The 21,118-nt window shown below is 50.8% G+C and overlaps 1 protein-coding gene across 13 annotated transcripts in view; it reads left to right on the forward strand.

Moving 5' to 3' along the window:
• The window catches only part of frmd4a (FERM domain containing 4A), a 796,670-nt gene that overhangs the window by 534,330 nt on the left and 241,222 nt on the right, over positions 1 to 21,118 (forward strand). For all 13 annotated transcript variants that reach the window (XM_072470969.1, XM_072470973.1, XM_072470968.1 and 10 more), the window contains one exon: positions 15,220 to 15,312. In XM_072470969.1, the coding sequence (XP_072327070.1) occupies positions 15,220 to 15,312 (93 nt within the window). The remainder of the gene's footprint in view (positions 1 to 15,219; positions 15,313 to 21,118) is intronic.

Below are 21,118 nucleotides of genomic sequence, written 5' to 3' on the forward strand. Positions count from 1 at the left end.
AAGTAGCACATCCGCTGCCTTCGTTCTACACTCGAGCATTTGGCATGGCAACCTCTCACTCGGAAACGAAAGCTCTGCCAAGTTGACATGGCAGAAAACGTCTTTTCTTCCACAAAGCAATATGTTTTATTTGCATTTAATTAGCAGCAGGTCTCTCGTGGTGTTACCATGGTGACTGCGAGGGCTTATTTTCCGCCTCTTGAAGGGAGGGATCAGAAAATCACAGGTTGCAAGGTTGCCGTTCCCGACACACTCCTGATGTGCATCAAGAATGAACGATTCAGTGCAATATTAGTGAGGCTGCAGATTTATTCGCTCTTCCATAAATATAAACTTCCTCGAAACGAAAAAAAATGACTCAATAAAACTCATAAACATCTGTTTGAAAATTTTAATATTAAAAATCTAAAAACACACTGATGGTTCAGGAGAGAGAACTTTTAATTGAAATTTTCATCTAAATTTTAAAAAAGAACCATTTCTGTCTTGTCCATCAACAAAGCAATCACGATCGCAGATCCACTCTGCCTAAAGTGTTCAAAATAGAAAATGGCGTTTGTTATTTAAATTTAATGGAATTCCTGGCATGCCTCCAATAAAGTGTTGACAGTTTAATCTCCCGCTTCTTGGAAAGTCTTTTGAAAACACTCAATTCTTTTCCTGTTCGTATGCAAGCTGTACGCTGGCCGACTGCAAACGCTCCAGTCGCACAAATGTGGCTCAGCGTTCTCCCCAGCTGCTGCGAGGCAAAAAAAAAAAAATCCAATCGAAGCCCTGGGGGCACGGGTTCAAATCCCACCCATGGAAACTGGTGGAATTTAAATTTAATTAATAAATCTAGAATGGAAAGCTGGTCTCAGCAATGGTGACCATGACAACCACCATCGATTGTCCTAAAAACCCATCCGGTTTGTTAATATTCCTTTAGGGAAGGAAATCTGCCGTCCTTACCTGGTCTGGCCTCCATGTGACTCCAGACCCACAGCAATGCGGGTGCTTCATAATTGCCCCCCTCTGAAATGGCCTCTCAAACCACTCAGTTCAAATGTAGTTAGAGATGGGCAACAAATGGTGGCCCGGCATTTTAAAAAAACATGAGGGCAGCACGGTAGCATGGTGGCTAGCACTGTTGCTTCACAGCGCCAGGGTCCCAGGTTCGATTCCCGGCTTATGCCGTTTAGGTGGATTGGCCACGCTAAATTGCCCTTAATGTCCAAAATGGTTAGGTTGGGTTACAGGGATAGGGTCTGGGTTTGGGTAGGGTGCTCTTTCCAAGGGCTGGTGCAGAATCGCTGGGCCGAATGGCCTCCTTCTGCACTGTAAATTCCATCTTCTATTCAATGAAAAATTTGTTATTGTGAGAATTGTAATTTTTTGAATCAATTGTTTGTTTAAAATCTTGGGCGGGGCTCTCCCCTACCCGGCGGGGCGGGGGTCCCGGCGGGATGGAGTGGCGTGAACCAGTCCGGCATCGGGCCGCCCCAAAGGTGGGGATTTCTCCGCACCTTTAGGGGCCAAGCCCTCACCTTGAGGGGCTAGGCCCGAGCCAGAGTGGTTGTCGTCCCGCCGGTTGGCGTGGAAAGCCTTTGGCGCAATGCGAGCAGGGGCTGAAGGGACTCTGTCAGCATGCGGAAGTCCGCGCATGCGTGGGAACGTCAGCGGCTGGTGACGTCATCCCCACACATGCGCAGGGGGGGGTCACCTCCGCGTCCGCCATCGTGGAGGCTATGGCCGACGCGGAGGGGAAAGAGTGCCCCCACGGCACAGGCCCGCCCGCAGATCGGTGGGCCCCGATCACGGGCCAGGCCACCGTGGGGGCACCCCCCGGGGCCAGATCGCCCCACGCCCCCCCCCCCAGGACGCCGGAGCCCACTAGCGCCGCCTGGCCCTGCCGGTAAGGGAGGTGGTTTAATTCACGCCGGCGGGACAGGCATTCCAGCAGCGGGACTTTGGCCCATCGCGGGCCGGAGAATCGCCGGGGGGGGGGGGGGGCACCGACCGGTGCGGCGCGATTCCCGCCCCCACCGAATCTCCGGTGCCGGAGAATTCGGCGGCCGACGGGGGCGGGACTCATGCCGCCCCCCGGCGATTCTCCGACCCGGCGGGGGGGCGGAGAATCCCGCCCCTTATTCTGACACATATAAATTTACTGATTTTTTTTTCAAAAAGGACATTAGTTTACCAACAAGCGCCTTGAGTGATTCGGGTTCTTCAGGAAACTGTGGCTGGCAATTGTGTACTTTGGGAATTTGTATCCGTTTACATCCCAGGAATATCCCGTGAGGGGAAATTGAGGAGATTGGGCCTATATTCCCCAGAGTTTAGAAGAAACTTTCATAAAACTTTTATTAAAAAAAGAATTAGTTAACCTCTCAATGTTTTATTAAAGTTTTTCCAATCAGCGATTTTACATAACAAAAATAGAAAGACAAATAGTAATAAAAAATAACAATAAGCATAGCCCAAAGCTTACAATGAAACTACTTACACAACAGAATTTTTTAAATTTTTTAAACAGAACAAGGTGGGTTTTGTCTCCATGCCCAACTCACATTATATATCAACAGTACCCCCCCCCACCCCCAAACTGAACCCCCCAGGATGCTGCTGACACTTACTGCTCCCCGAGAAAGTCATGTTGCAGCTGTATAGAACCTTAGTTAGGCCACACTTGGAGTATAGTGTTCAATTCTGGTCGCCACACTACCAGAAGGATGTGGAGGCTTTAGAGAGGGTGCAGAAGAGATTTACCAGAATGTTGCCTGGTATGGAGGGCATAAGCTATGAGGAGCGATTGAATAAACTCGGTTTGTTCTCACTGGAACGAAGGAGGTTGAGGGGCGACCTGATAGAGGTATACAAAATTATGAGGGGCATAGACAGAGTGGATAGTCAGAGGCTTTTCCCCAGGGTAGAGGGGTCAATTACTAGGGGGCATAGGTTTAAGGTGAGAGGGGCAAGGTTTAGAGTAGATGTACGAGGCAAGTTTTTTACGCAGAGGGTAGTGGGTGCCTGGAACTCGCTACCGGAGGAGGTAGTGGAAGCAGGGACGATAGGGACATTTAAGGGGCATCTTGACAAATATATGAATAGGATGGGAATAGAGGGATACGGACCCAGGAAGTGTGGAAGATTGTAGTTTAGTCGGGCAGTATGGTCGGCACGGGCTTGGAGGGCCGAAGGGCCTGTTCCTGTGCTGTACATTTCTTTGTTCTTTGTTGAAAGGTTGCCACCGCTGGGAGAACCCCATCAAGGACCCTCTCAAGGTGAACTTTATTCGCTCCAGGCTGAGGAACCCCGCCATGTCGCTAACCCAGGTCTCCACACCCGGGGGATTCGAGTCCCTCCACATTAACAGAATCCGTCTCCGGGCTACCGGGGTTTTATTTGCCCACACAAATCCCGTAACAATCCTATTCACCCGCTTAAAGAAGGACTTGGGGATGAAAATGGGGAGGCACTGAAATACAAAGAGGAACCTGGGGAGAACCGTCATCTTCACAGTCTGCACCCATCTCGCCAAGGAAAGCGGGAGCATATCCCACCTTTTAAACTCTTCCTCCATCTGCTCCATGAGCCGGGTTAAGTTGAGCCTGTGCAGGGCATCCCAGTTCCTGGCCACTTGTATCCCAAGTACCGAAGGCTCCTCTCCACTATCCTGAGCGGGAGCTCCCTCAGTCTCTCCTCCGGGCGCCTACCGTGGACCACGAACAGCTCACTCTTCCCCACGTTCAACTTATACCCCGAGAACCTCCCGAAGTCCCCCAGGATCCACATGACCTCCCCCATCCCCACCAACGGGTCCGAAATATACAACAGCAGGTCATCCGCGTAGAGGGAGACCCGGTGGCTCCTCCCCTCCACGCACCAGCCCCCTCCAATCCCCCGAAGTCCTGAGCGCAATGGCCAACGGCTCAATTGCCAGGGCAAACAGCAACGGGGACAGGACAGGGGACACCCCTGTCTCGTCCCCCGGTGCACCCTGAAATATTCCGACCTTAGCCGGTTTGTGGACACACTCGCTACAGGGGCCTGATACTGCAGCTTGACCCACCCTATAAACCCCTCCCCAAATCCAAACCTGCCTAGCTCCTCCCACAGACCCCCCCCCCCCCCCCCCCCCCCCCCCCCCCCCCCCCCGCCCCACCCCCTCGAGGGCATCATGATAATAGTCAGGAGCCTCCTCACGCTCGTGTTCAGCTGCCTGCCCTTAACAAACCTCGTCTGGTCCTCCCCAATCACTCCCGGGACACAGTCCTCTATTCTTGTGGCCAGAATGTTTGCCAACAGCTTGGCGTCCACGTTCAGGAGCGATATCGGCCTGTAGGACCCACACAGAAGCGGATCCTTCTCCTTCTTCAGGATAAGCGAGATCAATGCCTGCGACATTGTCGGAGGGAGGATCCCTTTCTCCTTTGCCTCATTGAAGGTTCACATCAGGGGCGGGCTCAACAGCTCCGAGAACTTCTTATAAACTTCTGCGGGGAAGCCGTCTGGGCCCGGGACCTTGCCCGCCTGCATGCCTGCCAGCCCCCTGACTACCTCCTCCAACCCAATCGGGGCCCCCAGTCCCTGCACCTGCTCTGCTTCCACCCTTGGGAACCTCAACCGGTCCATGAACCACCTCATCCCTTCCCCCTCACCGGGGGGGTTCCGACTTGTATAACCTTCCGTAGAACTCCCTGCAGACTTCATTGACCCTCTCTGGGCTCAGCACCATGTTGCCTTCCCTATCCCGCACTCCCCCAATCTCTCTGGCCGCCTCCCTCCTGCGCAGCTGGTGCGCCAGCATCCTACTCGCCTTCTCCCCAGACTCATAAACTGCCCCCTTCGCTTTCCTCAGCTGCACCTCCACTTTCACCGTGGACAGCAGGTCAAACTCCGCCAGTCCTTTCCGGCGCTCGTTCAACAGCCCCCCCTCTGGGTCCTCCGCGTACCTCCTATCTACCCTGAGTATCTCTCCCACCAGTCTCTCCCTCTCCGCCCTCTCCTTCTCTCTGTGGGACCTAATGGAGATTAACTCTCCCCTACTGACCGCCTTCAGAGCCTCCCAAACCACTGCCACCGTCACCTCTCCTGTGTCATTCGCTCCCACATAATTCTCAACACTCCTCCTTATCCGCCCGCACACCTCTTCGTCCGCCAGCAGCCCCACATCCAGTCGCCAGAGAGAGCGCTGACCCCGTTCCGCCCCCAGTCGCACGTCCACCCAGTGCGGGGCATGGTCCGAGACCGCAATGGCCGAGTATTCTACCCCCTCCACCCTCGGGATTAACGCCCTACTCAGCACAAAGAAGTCTATTCGCGAATAGACTATATGGACATGGTCCTGAACGTGGACTTTATGAAAAAGGAAAACTCCTTCGTCCTTGGCCACGCAAATCTCCAGGGGTCCACTCCCCACACCTGGCCCATGAACTCCCACAAGGCCCTGGCCGCCGCCGGCCTCTTTCCCGTTCTGGACTTGGAACGATCCAAGCCCAGATCCAAGACCGTATTGAAGTCCCCTCCCATTATCAGGTGACTTATCTCCAAGTCCGGGATCCGACCCAACACGCGCTTCACAAAGTCCGCATCGTCCCAGTTCGGGGCATATAGTCACTAACACCACCCGGGCCCCCTGCAGCTTGCCACTCACCATTATATACATGCCCCCCTTGTCCACCACGATGCTCCCCACCCCAGATGCCACTAGATTACTGACCAAAATGGCCACCACTCTGGTCTTGGAGTCTAACCCCGAGTGAAACACCTGTCCCACCCATCCTTTCCTCAGCCTCATCCGGTCCGCGAGCTTTAAGTGCGTCTCTTGCAACATGGCCACGTCCGCCTTCAACCCCTTCAAATGCGAGAACACGCGGGACCGCTTGAGCGGCCCATTCGGGCCCCTCACGTTCCACGTGATCAGCCTGGTCGGGGGGTTGACCATCCCGCCGACTAGCCATCTCCCTTTTTCGGCCAGCCGCGTGCCCCTGCCTCCCTCCTCCAGCTCTCCCCCTGGCGCCCCCCCCCCGCCTGCCTGACTCTCCATCCATACCCCTCACCTGGCTCCACTTCAGTCAGCAAAGCAGCACCCCAAACCCCCCCCCCCCAAACCCCCCGCTTCCCCCCCCCGGCAAGCATCCGCTTAGCTCTGGTTTCCCCCCCATTGTGCTTCCGTGAGTCATCTCACCCATGCTGACCCCGGCCGCTCCCGCCTCTATATACCAACCCTTAACTTGTTGCCTCCTTCGGGCCACCCCCCCATCCCCCCAGGGTAGAGGGGCAAGCGCCATCTGGGACTTCCCCGTGCGGTGGAAAACCCGTCCCAGGCGTTTCCCACCCCCTAGCACTGAACACCTGGAAAACAAAACACCTGGAAAACAAGCAAAGCAAACAGAACCCCCAACCAAACTAGGGCGGACATGCCCATAAACTTATGCTTTACCCGCCGTCCTCCCCTCGGCCCCTCCCCACCCGCACATCTCACCCCCTTACAACAGTCCCTTAGTTCAGGTCCGGCTTCTCCTGCCTGATGAACGACCACGCCTCGTCTGGGGTATCAAAATAGTGGTGCCTGTCCTGGTATGTTACCCACAGTCTCGCCGGGTGCAGGAGCCCAAACTTCACCCCTTTATCGTGGAGGACCACCTTCGCCCGGTTAAAACCTGCACGCCTCCTCGCCAGCTCAGCTCCCAGGTCCTGGTAAATTCGGATCTCGCCATTCTCCCACTGACTGCTCCGCTCTTTCTTCGCCCACCGCAGAACTTGCTCCCGGTCTGCCAAGCGCTGAAACCGTATCACCATCGCCCTCGGTGGCTCGTTTACCCTCAGCTTTCTGGCGAGAACCCTGTGCGCCCCATCCAGCGCCAAGGGCCGCGGGAAGGCCCCCGCGCCCATCAGCGTCCCCAACATTGTGGCCACGTACGTGCTCGCGCCCGCCCCCTCCGCTCCTTAGGGAAGGCCCTGGATCCGCAGATTGTGGCTCCGAGACCTGCACTCGAGGTCCCCCAGCCTCTCCTGACATCTCATATGGAGCGCCTCATGCGCCTCCACTTTCACCGCCAGGCCCAGGATCTCGTCCTCGTTCTCCGCCACCTTCCTCCTCACCTCCTTGATCTCCTTCTCCTGCGCCTTCTGGGTCACAACAATTCTCTCCATGGAGGCCAGCATCTCCGTTTTCAGCTCCATGAAGTAGTTTTTATGGAGCTCCTGCTGTTCTCTGGCCCACTGGGCCCACACCTCCCGATATTCTCCGGCCGCCATTTTGTCCTCCCGGACCTTCTCGACCTTCTTCCCCGGGTTTGCACGTCTGCCGGCTCCGCTCCTGGTTCTCTCCATGCACCACCAGGGGGAGCCTCTCCCGCGCCGGTCCCTCCTGTCAATTACCACCGCCGCTCCTTTTAGCGGCTCGAAAAACCGATCCTGGCGGGAGTTGCCGTTCGCGTGACCTAGCAGGCCATGGCCGCTACCGGAAGTCAGAGGTGAACTAATTCAATCGTACCAAATTCTTACGCAGCCCGACAGGGGGCATGCAGAAAGGATGTTTCCCCTGGCTCGGGGGGGTCTAGAATCAGAAGACGTGCGGGCGCGAACGTATGAGCTCGACGCACCCGACTCTGGCCATGACACGGCCGTTAAATCTTGCAAGGTTTTGATTTGATTTGATTTATTATTGTCACATGTATGAGTATACAGTGAAAAGTATTGTTTCTTGCATGCTGTACAGACAATGCAGACCGTACATAGGGAAGAAAGGAGAGACTGCAGAATATAATGTTACAGTTATAGCAAGGTGTAGAGAAAAGATCAACTTAATACGAGGTAGGTCCATTCAAAAGCCTGATGGCAGTAGGGAAGAAGCTGTTCTTGAGTCGGTTGGTACGTGACCTCAAACTTTGGTATCTTTTTCCTGACACAAGAAGATGGAAGAGAGTATGTCCGGGGTGCGTGGGGTCCTTAATTATGCTGGCTGCCTTTCCGAGGCAGCGGGAATTATAGATAGAGTCAATGGATGGGAGGCTGCTTTGCGTGATGGACTGGGCTACATTCACCACCTTTTGTAGTTTCCTGCGGTCTTGGACAGAGCAGGCTCCATACCAAGCTGTGACACAACCAGAAAGAATGCTTTCTATGGTGCAGCTGTAGAAGTTGGTGAGGGTCGTAGCTGACATGCCAAATTTCCTCTGTCTTCTGAGAAAGTAGAGTCGTTGGTGAGCTTTCTTAACTATAGTGTCGGCATGGGGGGACCAGGACAAGGTGTTGGTGATCTGTACACCTAAAAACTTGAAGCTCTCGACCCTTTCTACTTCGTTCCAATTAATGTAGACAGGGGCATGTTCTCCACTACGCTTCCTGAAGTCGATGATAATCTCCTTTGTTTTGTTGACATTGAGGGAGAGATTATTGTCGCCGCACCACTTCACCAGATTCTCTATCTCATTCCTGTGCTCTGTCTCGTCATTGTTTGAAATCCGACCCACTACGGTGGTGTCATCAGCAAATTTGAAAATCGAGTTGGAGGGGAATTTGGCCACACAGTCATAGGTGTATAAGGAGTATAGTAGGGGGCTGAGGGCACAGCCTTGTGGGGCACCGGAGTTGAGGATGATCGTGGAGGAGGTGTTGTTGCCTATCTTTACTAATTGTGGCCTGTGGGTTAGAAAGTTCAGGATCCAGTCGCAGAGAGAGGAACCAAGGCCAAAGCCACGGAGTTTGGAGATGAGTTTTGTAGGAATAATTGTGTTGAAGGCTGAGCTGTAGTCAATAAATAGGAGTCTGACATAGGTGTCTTTGTTATCTAGGTGTTCCAGGGTAGAGTGCAGGGCCATGGAGGTGGTGTCTGCTGTGGACCTGTTGCAGCGGTAGGCGAACTGTAGTGGATCAAGGCAATCCGGGAGGCTGGAGTTGATTTGTGCCATGACGAACCTTTCGAAGCACTTCATGATGATGGATGTCAGAGCCACTGTACGATAGTCATTAAGGCACGCTGCTTGACTTTTTTTGTGATACAGGGATGATGGTCGTCTTCTTGAAGCAGATAGGGACCTGATTGTTGTAAAGAGAGGTTGAAGATGTCTGCGAATACCCCCGCCAGCTGATCTGCGCAAGACCTGAGTGCCCGTCCGGGTACCCCATCCGGTCCAGCCGTTTTCCGAGGGTTGACCTTCGAGAAGGCTGCTCTGACATCTGCAATGTTGATCTCAGATACAAGTTCATCCGCGGCTTCTGGGGTGGAGGGCTCGCTCTCGCTGACCTTGCTCAAAGCGGGCATAGAATGTGTTGAGCTCATCAGGGAGGGGTGCATTGGAGCCGGTGATTTTGCATGCCTTCATCTTGTAGCCCGTTATGTCTTGCAGACCTTGCCATAGTCGGCGGGGATCCGTGTGGCTAGCCTGGGACTCGAGCTTGGTCTGGTACTGTCTTTTGGCATCATTGATGGATCTCCTTAGATCACATCTGGCTTTCTTGGATAGATCAGCGTCACCTGACTTGAATGTCTCAGACCTAGACTTAAGCAAGCAGTGGATATCCCTGTTCATCCAGGGTTTCCGATTGGGAAACAAATGGAGTTGTTTCTTTGGCACACAGTGTTCTGCACACTTACTAATGAAGTCAGTTACTGTAGTGGCGTACTCGTTCAGGCTGGTCGCAGAGTTTTTAAATACTGACCAGTCCACTGACTCTAAGCAGTCCCGTAGGAGACCATCCGATTCCTCAGACCAACAATGCACAACTTTCTTTGACGGATTCTCCCGCTTCAGTTTTTGCTTACAAGCCGGGAGCAGGAGCACAGCCTTGTGGTCAGATTTACCAAAGTGTGGACGGCGATAGAGCGGTCGGCATGTTTGATATTTGTGTAGCAGTGGTCCAGGATGTTTGGGCCTCTGGAGGAACAGGTGACGTGGTGGTGGTAATTTGGCAGTATGCTCTTGAGCTTGGCCTGATTGAAGTCCCCAACTACAATGAACAAGGCCTCGGGATGTTTCGTTTCAAGGCTATTTGTGGTGGTGAATATTTCTTCCAGTGCGATTTTCATGTTCACATGGGGTGGGATTTAAACTGTCATCAGGATAACGGAGCTGAACTCCCGCAGAAGGTAGTAGGGGCGGCATTTTAGCGTCAGGTATTCTAGGTCCGGGGAGCAGAAACTCGCCAGTGTTGCTACATCTAGGCCCCAGAAGGTGTTGATTAGGAGGCAGACCCCACCTCCCCGAGCCTTGCCTGAGGCCACCGTACGGTCCATTCGGTGAATTGAGAAGCCCTCTGGTTGTAGGGCACAGTCCGGTGAAGCAGGAGTGAGCCATGTCTCCGTGAAGCAGAGCTCACAGCAGTCCCTCAGTCCTCTTTGAAAAGTGAGTCTGGCTTTAAGTTCGTCGAGCTTGTTTTCTAGAGATTGGGCATTAGCTGGGAGTGAGCTGGGCAGAGGGGCTTTGGGGCCGCGATGTTTCACTCTCATCTGCAGTCCTGCACGTTTCCCACGCTTCCTGGAGTGACGGCATCTTTTCGAGCCTGGGAGACGGTGAGAGTGTGCAGTGTTCAGAGGCCTCTCGCGAGATTTGCGACGCCATGCGTGACTTCATGATTGGATTTGGATTGGATTTGTTTATTGTCACGTGTACCGAGGTTCAGTGAAAAGTATTTTTCTGCGAGCAGCTCAACAGATCATTAAGTACATGAAAAGAAGAGGAAATAAAAGAAAATACATAATAGGGCAACACAAGATACACAATGTAGTAATAATGTTAGTCTTCAAATTAAATTTTAAAAGATTAGAACGATTACAAGATAAATAAAAAGAGGATCTGTTCGGGAGAGCTCGCAGGGAGTCGCCTCGCTCTGAGGCCATCTAGCTGCATCTGGATCTCACCTTCACTGGGAATCCAGATTTGCATATTTAAAGGAGCAGTTAAGCTCATTTAACTATCCCTGTCCGGAGTCTCCCAAAGCCCAGGATCGAATGCCCATGCCTGAGTGCCATCGTCTTGGCACCGTTTAGCACTGGTTTCCACAGACATGGGCCAGGTGTAATGGCACCTGGGGAGGTGGGGGCGTCTCCAAAGCCATCGGAGGCCCCCGGGTGGGCAGGCTGTGGGCAGGGTGATACCCTGGCACTCCTGCTGCCACCTGGGCGCCTTGGCACTGCCACTCGGCCAACCTGGTAGTCACCCAGCACACCGGCACTGACAGGGTGGCCAGGTGGTACTGCCAGGTTGGCAGTGTCAAGGTCCCTGGGAGCCAGGTTTTCCGTGCCGGAGTTTGGACCTGGGGCGGGGGGGTGTTCCCTTATGAGGTAAGGGTGAGGGTGGGTGGCCTTGAGGACCTCCTGACAAGTAGGTTGGGCTGTTGGGGGAGGTCTGGAGTCTGTGGTGGTTGGGATTCGGATACCCCGATCTCTTCCTGTACTGACCAGCTGGTCAAATGAAGCTTAGTGTGGCCGCGGCCAGAGTCCCGTTTGATAGAGGGGGCGGGCGCTGGGAAACACCCAAAACGGGGCTCGGCTTTTTTCCCATCCAATCGCGCCTGCAGCCTCTAAAGAAGGGGAAGGTAATTTAGAACAGAGACAAGGACGAATTTATTCATTCAGAGGATGGTGAATCTTTGAAATTCGCTACCCCCGAGGTGCTAAGTCATTGAGTAAGTCCAAGACAGAGATCGATAGATTTTTAGATATTAAAGATGTTAAGGGAAATGGGGATCATGAGGAACAATGGTGTTGAAACAGAAGATCAGCCATTAGCAAGCTCCACTCATGCCTGGCCTACCCCAGCTCCTATTTCCTATCTTTTTCTGCACATCGGCACTTTTAATTTTAAATGTTGACATAAAAGCATGACCAAAACCTGCCAACAGGAATTAAAGTTTCTCAATGGGGAGTGGACGCAAGAATTCTCTTAAGATATGGATTATGTGCTGAATTACAAACATTTTATCTATTGTAACTCCTTGTTTCCTGTATTTAAACTATGGCATCCACTCCCACCCCTTTCCTTTCTTTGTCCAGACTTGTATAGCCCCATGTGTCCAACACTTGTTATGTATTAAATAAAAGCAAAATGCTACAGGTGCTGGAAATCTGAAATAAAAACAGGGGATGCTGGTTAAACGCAGCAGGTTAGGCCGCGTCAGTGGAGCGAGAGACAGAGGTAAATGTGTCTGAGACCGTGTGACCATTCCTTCTTCCCTGAGTTATCCAACTTTCTCTCAATAGCTGCTTTAACTCAGTAAGATGTCCCAAAGTGGGTGACAGGAACGATATGAAACACCACCTCCCCAGGCAGCGCGTTCCATATATGTACCACCCTCTGTGTAAAAAACCTGCCTCACACATCAGTTCTAAACTTTCCCCCACGCACTTTAAACCTATGTCCCCTAGTGCTTGACTCTCCTACCCTAGGAAAGAGCATCTGACTATCCACTCTGTCCATGCCAGTCGTAATCTTATAGACCTCTATCCGGTCCCCTCTCAACCTCCGTCGTTCCAGTGAGAACAGACCAAGTTTATCTAACCTCTCCTCATAGCTAATACACTCCATACCAGGCAACATCCTAGTAAGCCGCTTCTGTACTCTCTCCAAAGCATCCACATCCTTACGGTCGTGTGGCGACCAGAATTGGACACAATATTCCAAATGAGGCCCAACTAAGGTCCTGTACAGCTGCAACATGACTTGCCAATTGTTATATTCAATTCCTTTCACCAATGAAGGCCAGTAGGCCTTCTTGACCACCCCATCCACACACGTCGTCACCTTCAGTGATCGGTGGACATGCACGCCCAGATCTCTCTGCCTGTCAATACTCGCAAAAGTTCTACTATTTATTTGTGATTCCTACATGCATTAGACCTTCCAAAGCGCATTACCTCACACTTGTCCGGATTAAACTCCATCTGCCATTTCTCCGCCCAACACTCCAACCAGTTTATTTCCTGCTGTATCCTCTGACAATCCTCTTCACTATCCGCAACTCCACCAATTTTTGTGTCGTCTGCGAACTTACTAATCAGACCAGCTACATTTTCTTCCACATCATTTATATACACCATGAACAACAGCCTTCCATTCAGAAAAGCACCCTTCCATTGCTACCCTCTGTCTTCCGTGCCCAAGCCAGTGCTGTATCCAACTTGCCAGCTCTCCTCTGATCCCATGTGACTTCACCTTTTGTACAGTCTACCATGAGGTACCTTGTCAAAGGCTTTACTGAAGTCCATGTATGCAACATCTACTGCCTTTCCCTCATCTATCATCTTTGTCACTTCCTCGAAAAACCCAATCAAATTAGTGAGGCACGACCTCCCCTTCACAAAATCATGCTGTCCAACAATAATAAGTCCATTTGTTTACAAATGTGAGTAAATCCTATCTCTAAGACTCATTTTCTATAATTTCCCTACCACTGACTTAAGGCTCACCGGCCTATAATTTCCTGGATTATCCCTGCTGCCCTTCTTAAACAATGGAACAACATTGGCTACTCTCCAGTCCTCTGGAACTTCACCTGTAGCCAATGAGGATACAAAGATTACTGTCAAGGCCGCAGCAATTTCCTCTCCAGCCTCCCTCAGTATTCTGGGATAGATCTCATCAGGCCCTGGGGACTTATCTACTTTAATGCTTTTTAAGATGCCTAACACCTCCTCTTTATTAATATCAACATGACTCAGAATATCGACACACTCTACTCTATACTCCTCATCCACCAAGTCCTTCTCTTTGGTGAATACTGATGCAAAGTATTCATTGAGTATCTCTCCCATTTCCTCTGGTTCCATACATAGATTCCCTCTAATATCCTTGAATGGATCAACCCTTTCTCTGGCTACCCTCTTGCTCTTTACATATGTGTAAAACGCCTCAGGATTTTCCCTCGGCGTTAAGGGAAGGACATTCCACAGGTTAAGGCGCAGACAACAGTAGTCATGGTGCAGTAGTTAAATTCGGGGATGTAAAGAAGCCAGAATTCAAAGAGTGGAGATCTCTCAATGGGTGGTAGGATTGGAGGAAATTACAGAGATTGAGGGGGAGGGGGAAATGATCATTAATAAAAGAATAGTGCTTGCTTATATTTTAATCTTTATGAGGTTTAGGTAACTCGAGTCCAATCCTGTCTCTGCCAACCAGCTGCCATTATGAAAGTGTCAGGGATCCTTTCACAATTGGTAAAATTGGGATCTTGAAATGTGAAATTCCCAACAAGCCCGAGGGTTGGACGGTTTGTGGGGAACGACTCATGTTTGTCTGTGGTTCACAGTCCCTCCTGAAATTAGGGAGCACATCTTCCAAATGGAATTGAGCATTATTTATGATTTTAATTCTATCTTTGGAAGTATTGATTGTTGGTGATAAAACCAGCGTCAGTATTGGGTTGGTTTTCCCATGGGATTCGGATTGCGGACATCAGGACAAGGTGGCGTTCGGAGCTCGCACGTCCGCCAATAGGACCGGCTCAGTGATTTAACCAGAGGCAGGCGGCCTCCTTTTTGTCCAGGCTGGCTGTCCAATTAAGGACCATGGGCGGCTGCCAATGCTACCTATCAGAGAGCTGGCAGCTCTTGACGAATCAGAAGCCCAGCTAGGCGGGATGGGCCCTGCTGAGGAGGCCTCAAAGGTAAATGGCGTTGGAAATTCTGGAAGGCCAAGGGTGGAAGACCCCTGTCAATCAGTGTGCAAATCCCAATGGAGAGGGATCATTGGGGGGGGGGGCTGCCTTTCCTGTGGCTTCGATAACCCCCACCCCCAACTGCGGTCGGGAGGCTGCCTCCATGAAGCTGGCAGCCTCCGTACCTGGCAGAGGGCTGTCCCACCACGGGCAAAACGCTGGCAACCCTGCTCAATGACACCTCACCGGGGCTTTTATTATGCAGGTCAACTGCCCCACCCCCACCCTCCAATCCCACCACCTGGAGAGGGGGAGGGGGTGGGGTGCAGGGAGCTCCGGCCAATAGATTCCACTGTTAAGGGTACCTGTTAAACGCATCGCAAACCTTTTGCCCCCAGGAGAAGGGACGTACAGGTATTGAACCAAAGGAGATTTGGATGAAGAAATAATCTCCGGGTTTCCATTGCTCGACTGGATTGCGAATCCTCACCATCACACCCAGGGTATCTGCTGTGTGTCTCCGTCATTTTGTGTGCTTATTACACAGTTGCGATGTTCTGCTTCTTTGTACTGAAATATTGCTGGTTGGGTCAATACTTGTGCTAACGCCGTCTCCCTTTCTTCCTCCTCATCCAGTGCACATTTCAGCTGGCTGCAGTTAGATCGGAGAGTGCTGGAGCATGATTTCCCCAAAAAGTCAGGACCAGTCGTGTTGTACTTCTGTGTGAAGTAAGTGACCTCCAAATTTCACATTTATTATTGCGCAGCCGCAGGGTAAGAGGGAGCCCTTTAGGACGGGTTTGAGGAAGGGTTTCTTCTCTCAAAGGGTGGGGAATCTTTGGAATTCTTTATCCCGGGAAGCTTCAGAGGCCGAGTCCTGGAACATTTTAATGAGTCGGGGAATTGAGGGTGACGGAGGGATGTCAGGAAAGAGGGTTGAGTGAGAGTTAGACGGGCCATCATCTTCTGAAATGGTGGAGCAGGCTCGAAAGGCTGAATGGGCTGTTCCTATTCTACTTCTTATGGTCTTATTAATAACCAGACTGTTTAGTGCCAAGTGACTTTGTAAACACCTCAGTTTAGTTCACCCACAATCCACTAAATGTTACCTTGCTGTAAAATCCACCTTCCACTCCGAGTTGCTTGCATTCTTCAAACCCAGTATTTTGTTTGGCTGCATCAAGTCACTAATTTCTTTTTCCCTCATTGGGGAATTAGATAAGTATTAAGTCGGGACACATTTGCAGGGCTGCAGGGAATGGGCGGGATTAACGGAGTTACTCTGCAGAGAGTTGGCGTGTGCTCCAGTGGGCAATTGGCCTCTTTCTGTGCTGCAGTTGTTCTGTGAGAAGAAAAGATGACTTGGCTGTTGGTGGCTGGGCGGCTGAGCTCATCCTTATTTTCAACTGACCAATGTGCATCATCGCAGGTCGACCAGCTGAGCTCCCCTGGCTCCCAGTCCTTAGCAACATTGTCCCGTCACCCCACACATAAGGAGGAAAGTGTAACAGGCAAGCTGCTGGAGATGGCCTACTCCAGCTAAAGCCTGCCCTTATTCAATTACCCCCTCAATGCACCAGCCACCCACCTTCCCTCACACCACCCCATATGGGTAAAGCCAACACACCAATGAGTAATGTAATAATAATGATAATCTTTATTATTGTCACAAGTGGGCTTACATTAACACTGCAATGAAGTTACTGTGAAAATCCCCTCGTCGCCACATTCCGGCGCCTGTTCGGGTACACTGAGGGAGAATTCAGAATGACCAATTCACCCAACAAGCATGTCTTTCGGGACTTGTGGGATTAAATCAGAGCACCCGGAGGAAACCCACGCAGACACAGGGAGAACGTGCAGAGTGACCCAGGCCGGGAATCGAACCCGGGTCCCTCATGCTGTGAGGCAACAGTGCTAACCACTGTACTATATATCTAAGTGCCTATGGCTGTAGGATTAGCCGGAGAAAACATCCACCACATCCACTCTCTCAGCGTAGACCCCACTGCTCGTGCACCTGGCTTTGATCTCCCACGGCGACAGAAGGCCCTTTTGAACCATATCCTGACTGGTCAAGGAGTCTGGTGCAGGCACCCAACATCAGCGATGTCACCAAGACCAGGCTGCGGCTGTGCTGGAGTCGGTACAATAACTCCCATTGTGGGGGGGGTATCCGTGGACTAAATTTGAAGGTGGGCCTTAAGAACCCGAACTAGCCACTGACAGAGCTGCTGCTTGGCTCTGTGACTAGAGACACCCAGATGACATTAATGAAACCAGATTTTATAACATTGTCCAAGACCATTGAAGAATATATGCCGGGAAGTGACTGTAAATTAAAGGTTGTGTGATACTTTATGTGTCATATTGACTACAAATTTATCTTAGTTTGTTGTTGAGATACTAAATGTTGTACTTCCACATTCTTTGAAACACTGCAACAAATCTGGATTTGCATCAACTTATAAGGTTTGTCAGTTCAAATAAAACATGTGAATGCTCGAATGCGAGCGGGTTTTTGAACCAAGCTCTAAGTTTGATATCCTCTAACACTGCTCTGGTTAATGCACTTGTTTAAATGACCATTGTATGACATTTTAACCTGATCAGGTTGAAATTGCATGATGTAACCACACCCAGTCAATCTGCAGACATTTAAGGGGCAGCTTTTCCAATTCTCACTTCCGACCGGGAACCTCACCCACCAGCCTCCGATATTGGGAACCGTGGGCCTTTCATCCATTTTAATGGATAGAAAATCAGAGGCGGTGGACGAGTGTTTTTTCAAAGTAAGAGCAGAACGTTCTGGAAATACTCAACAGACCAGGCGGCCTCTGTGGGGGGAGGAAGACAGTGAAACCCGTGGGATTAGGAAGCCAACACCCAGATGAGTTCTGGCTCATTATCCTGCGCCTATCAGTTGTGCAGCGCTATTTTTCAATTCAAATGAAGTAATTGGGCAGGAGATGAGCTTAGCAGCCAATTACAGGTTCTAAGCACTTCCAGTAGGAGAGGAGCTGCCTGCCTGGCTTCAAGTGACAAAGGCAAGGGGGAGCCATTTTGGAGGTTGCTACTGTTTTGCTGTGGAGAGCAGGCAGCTCCCCAGAGGGCCAGCTACGTCTATGGTTAGATTACAGTAAAACACTGGAACTGGTGCGAGAAGGTCCAGGAAAGGTCATTCTTAATAAAACGGAGGGAAAGTTTCTGATGGCCCCCTCCAAGTGAACCTGGTAGCTGTTCACTAATGTCCACCAGATCGTCCGGGTTCACTGGAGTAAAAATTCTAAATTGCAACAGGGAATGTAGGTGTTTCTTAACCATCTCCTAAGGGACTCCCTCCCCCTGCTGCCCTTGGAAAAGTTGAATCTAACCCAAAGGCATTGGGACCCTGAGATGACCCAAGGGGACTGCGATTTTTAAATCCTGGCTCCCTCTCCTTGGCCTTTTGAAAAGCCGGCCCATTGCTTTTGATCAATGAACACTTGTTAGAACTGGAAAATAATCACCCCCCCGAAAGGTTTGCTCCGTTTCTCTCTCCATTGGTGCTGTCAGATCTGTTGAGTATCTTTAGCATTTTGAATCTCTGATTTTCCAGCATGTGCAAATAGTGAGACTCAAATTTGGAGCATTTCCCTTTGCCCAGAATTTCTGCTTTAGGTTTACTTTTGTGACAAATGAAGATAAATTACTTTTTTTCCACTTTCATTATTTTGTTTTGAAAAGCAACCTTTATTAAATCAGAATATAGTTCTTCTTTTTAAAAAATAAGAATTTGATGTGCATAGACTGCTGATGCCAGCTTATAATTTACAATACTGAATGTGCTTGAAGGAATGAGCCTCCACAATTGTAAAAGTTCATTTTCAATGCCAGGCAGTTTGTTTGGCCGTAGTTAAGTCTTATTAAGCCGTTAGAAATTCACTTCTACTGAAACAGACATGTCCTAATATATTTTGGTAAGTTTAGCTTGTATCTGGGGCACTTAAACAACTTTTCATTGTTCTCTGAGTAAAATACTATTACAGTGAAGCTTCTTGAAGAACAAGCCATCCCTGGCAGCAGCTTCCTGATTTCTGTGGTTAACTGCGTGAGTTTGGTCACTAGAATTACAATTGCATGTCCGATTAACAACAGTTAAGTGCTGCATTGATAGCTTCGCCATTATCTTTAGTTTAAAATCCAGGTCATTGTTCTTCGAGATTTCTGGTTTTGAAATTTCAAATTATTTTTTAAAATGTCGGGCTATACTTTGCATCAGTATTCACCAAAGAGAAGGAATTGGTGGATGTTGAGTCTGGAGAAGGGTGTGCAGATAGCCTGGGTCACATTGAGATCCAAAAAGACGAGGTGTTGGGCGTCGTGAAAAATATTAGGGTAGATAAGTCCCCAGGACCTGATGGGATCTACCCCAGAATACTGAAGGAGGCTAGAGAGGAAATTGCTGAGGCCTTGACAGAAAACTTTGGATCCTCGCTTTCTTCAGGTGATGTCCCCCGGAGGACTGGAGAATAGCCAATGTTGTTCCTTTGTTTAAGAAAGGTAGCAAGGATAATCCCGGGAACTACAGGCCGGTGAGCCTTACGTCAGTGGTAGGGAAATTACTGGAGAGAATTCTTCGAGACAGGATCTACTCCCATTTGGAAGCAAATGGACGTATTAGTGAGAGGCAGCATGGTTTTGTGAAGGGGAGGTCGTGTCTCACTAACTTGATAGAGTTTTTCGAAGAGGTCACAAAGATGATTGATGCAGGTAGGGCAGTGGATGTTAAGGCCTTTGACAAGATCCCTCATGGTAGACTGGTACAAAAGGTGAAGTCACACGGGATCAGGGGTGAGCTGGCAAGTTGGATACAGAACTGGCTAGGTCATAGAAGGCAGAGAGTAGCAATGGAAGGGTGCTTTTCTAATTGGAGGGCTGTGACTAGTTGTGTTCCACAGGGATCAGTGCTGGGACCTTTGCTGTTCGTAGTATATATAAATGATTTGGAGGAAAATGTAACTGGTCTGATTAGTAAGTTTGCAGACGACACAAAGATTGGTGGAATTGCGGATAGCGATGAGGACTGTCAGAGGACACAGCAGGATTTAGATTGTTTGGAGACTTGGGCGGAGAGGTGGCAGATGGAGTTTAATCCGGACAAATGTGAGGTAATGCATTTTGGAAGGTCTAATGCAGTTAGGGAATATACGGTGAATGGTAGAACCCTCAAGAGTATTGAATGTCAGAGAGATCTAGGTGTACAGGTCCACAGGTCATTGAAAGGGGCAACACAGGTGGAGAAGGTAGTCAAGAAGGCATACGGCATGCTTGCCTTCATTGGCCGGGACATTGAGTATAAGAATTGGCAAGTCATGTTGCAGCTGTAACGAACCTTAGTTAGGCCACACTTGGAGTATAGTGTTCAATTCTGGTCGCCACACTGCCAGAAGGATGTGGCGGCTTTAGAGAGGGTGCAGAAGAGATTTACCAGAATGTTGCCTGGTATGGAGGGCATTAGCTATGAGGAGCGGTTGAATAAACTCGGTTTGTTCTCACTGGAACGACGGAGGTTGAGGAGCGACCTGATAGAGGTATACAAAATTATGAGGGGCATAGACAGAGTGGATAGTCAGAGGCTTTTCCCCAGGGTAGAGGGGTCAATTACTAGGGGGCATAGGTTTAAGGTGCGAGGGGCAAGGTTTAGAGTAAATGTACGAGGCAGGTTTTTTACACAGAGGGTAGTGGGTGCCTGGAACTCGCTACCGGAGGAGGTAGTGGAAGCAGGGACGATAGGGACATTTAAGGGGCATCTTGACAAATACATGAATAGGATGGGAATAGAGGGATACGGACCCAGGAAGTGTAGAGGATTTTAGTTTAGACGGGCAGCATGGTCGGCACGGACTTGGAGGGCCGAAGGGCCTGTTCCTGTGCTGTACATTTCTTTGTTCTTTGTTCTTGAATTCTCCATTCTGGAGACTATGTTCCCCCCACTCCGGCGTCAAAACGGTGGAGATTTACTCATGAAACTCCTGGATGAAGGGACACGTATTCTGAGCCCTGCAGGGGCTAGCAGGGACCCGGAGTAAACCTTGCAGCTTTTGCCCCCGCACGTCCGGGTCAGAGGCCACACATGCGACCTCCAGCGGACGCGTCGTGTTCCATGGCGGACTCTGACCGCGGAACTGGACCCGAAAAAGAGAACCCCCGATCGGCCGCGCGCCCGACCCTCAAACCCCGCACAATCACTCCCCGGCCGCCTCTAAGGCCCCCCTGGTCTCTGATAGCCCCGCCTCCGACCAGGGCGGCCGCGGACTGAGTCTGCAGCTGCCACACGAGCATCCCGACCAGCAATCGCAGGTTAGTTCCACGCCGTCGGGAGCGGAGGATTGCTCAGCGGGCCTCTGGCAATGGCCCGCCCGGCGGCACGGCGTACTCCGCGGTGACACCAATTTTCGGTGCCTGGAGAATCGCCGCGCCGGACCCAATTACGCCGGCAAACTGGATTCGCCGCCCCGCTGTAATTGGGATTCGGCGCCGGCCGCGATGTCGG

This window comes from Scyliorhinus torazame, chromosome 13, assembly GCF_047496885.1.
Source record: "Scyliorhinus torazame isolate Kashiwa2021f chromosome 13, sScyTor2.1, whole genome shotgun sequence".
NCBI classification, from domain to species: Eukaryota; Metazoa; Chordata; class Chondrichthyes; order Carcharhiniformes; family Scyliorhinidae; genus Scyliorhinus; species Scyliorhinus torazame.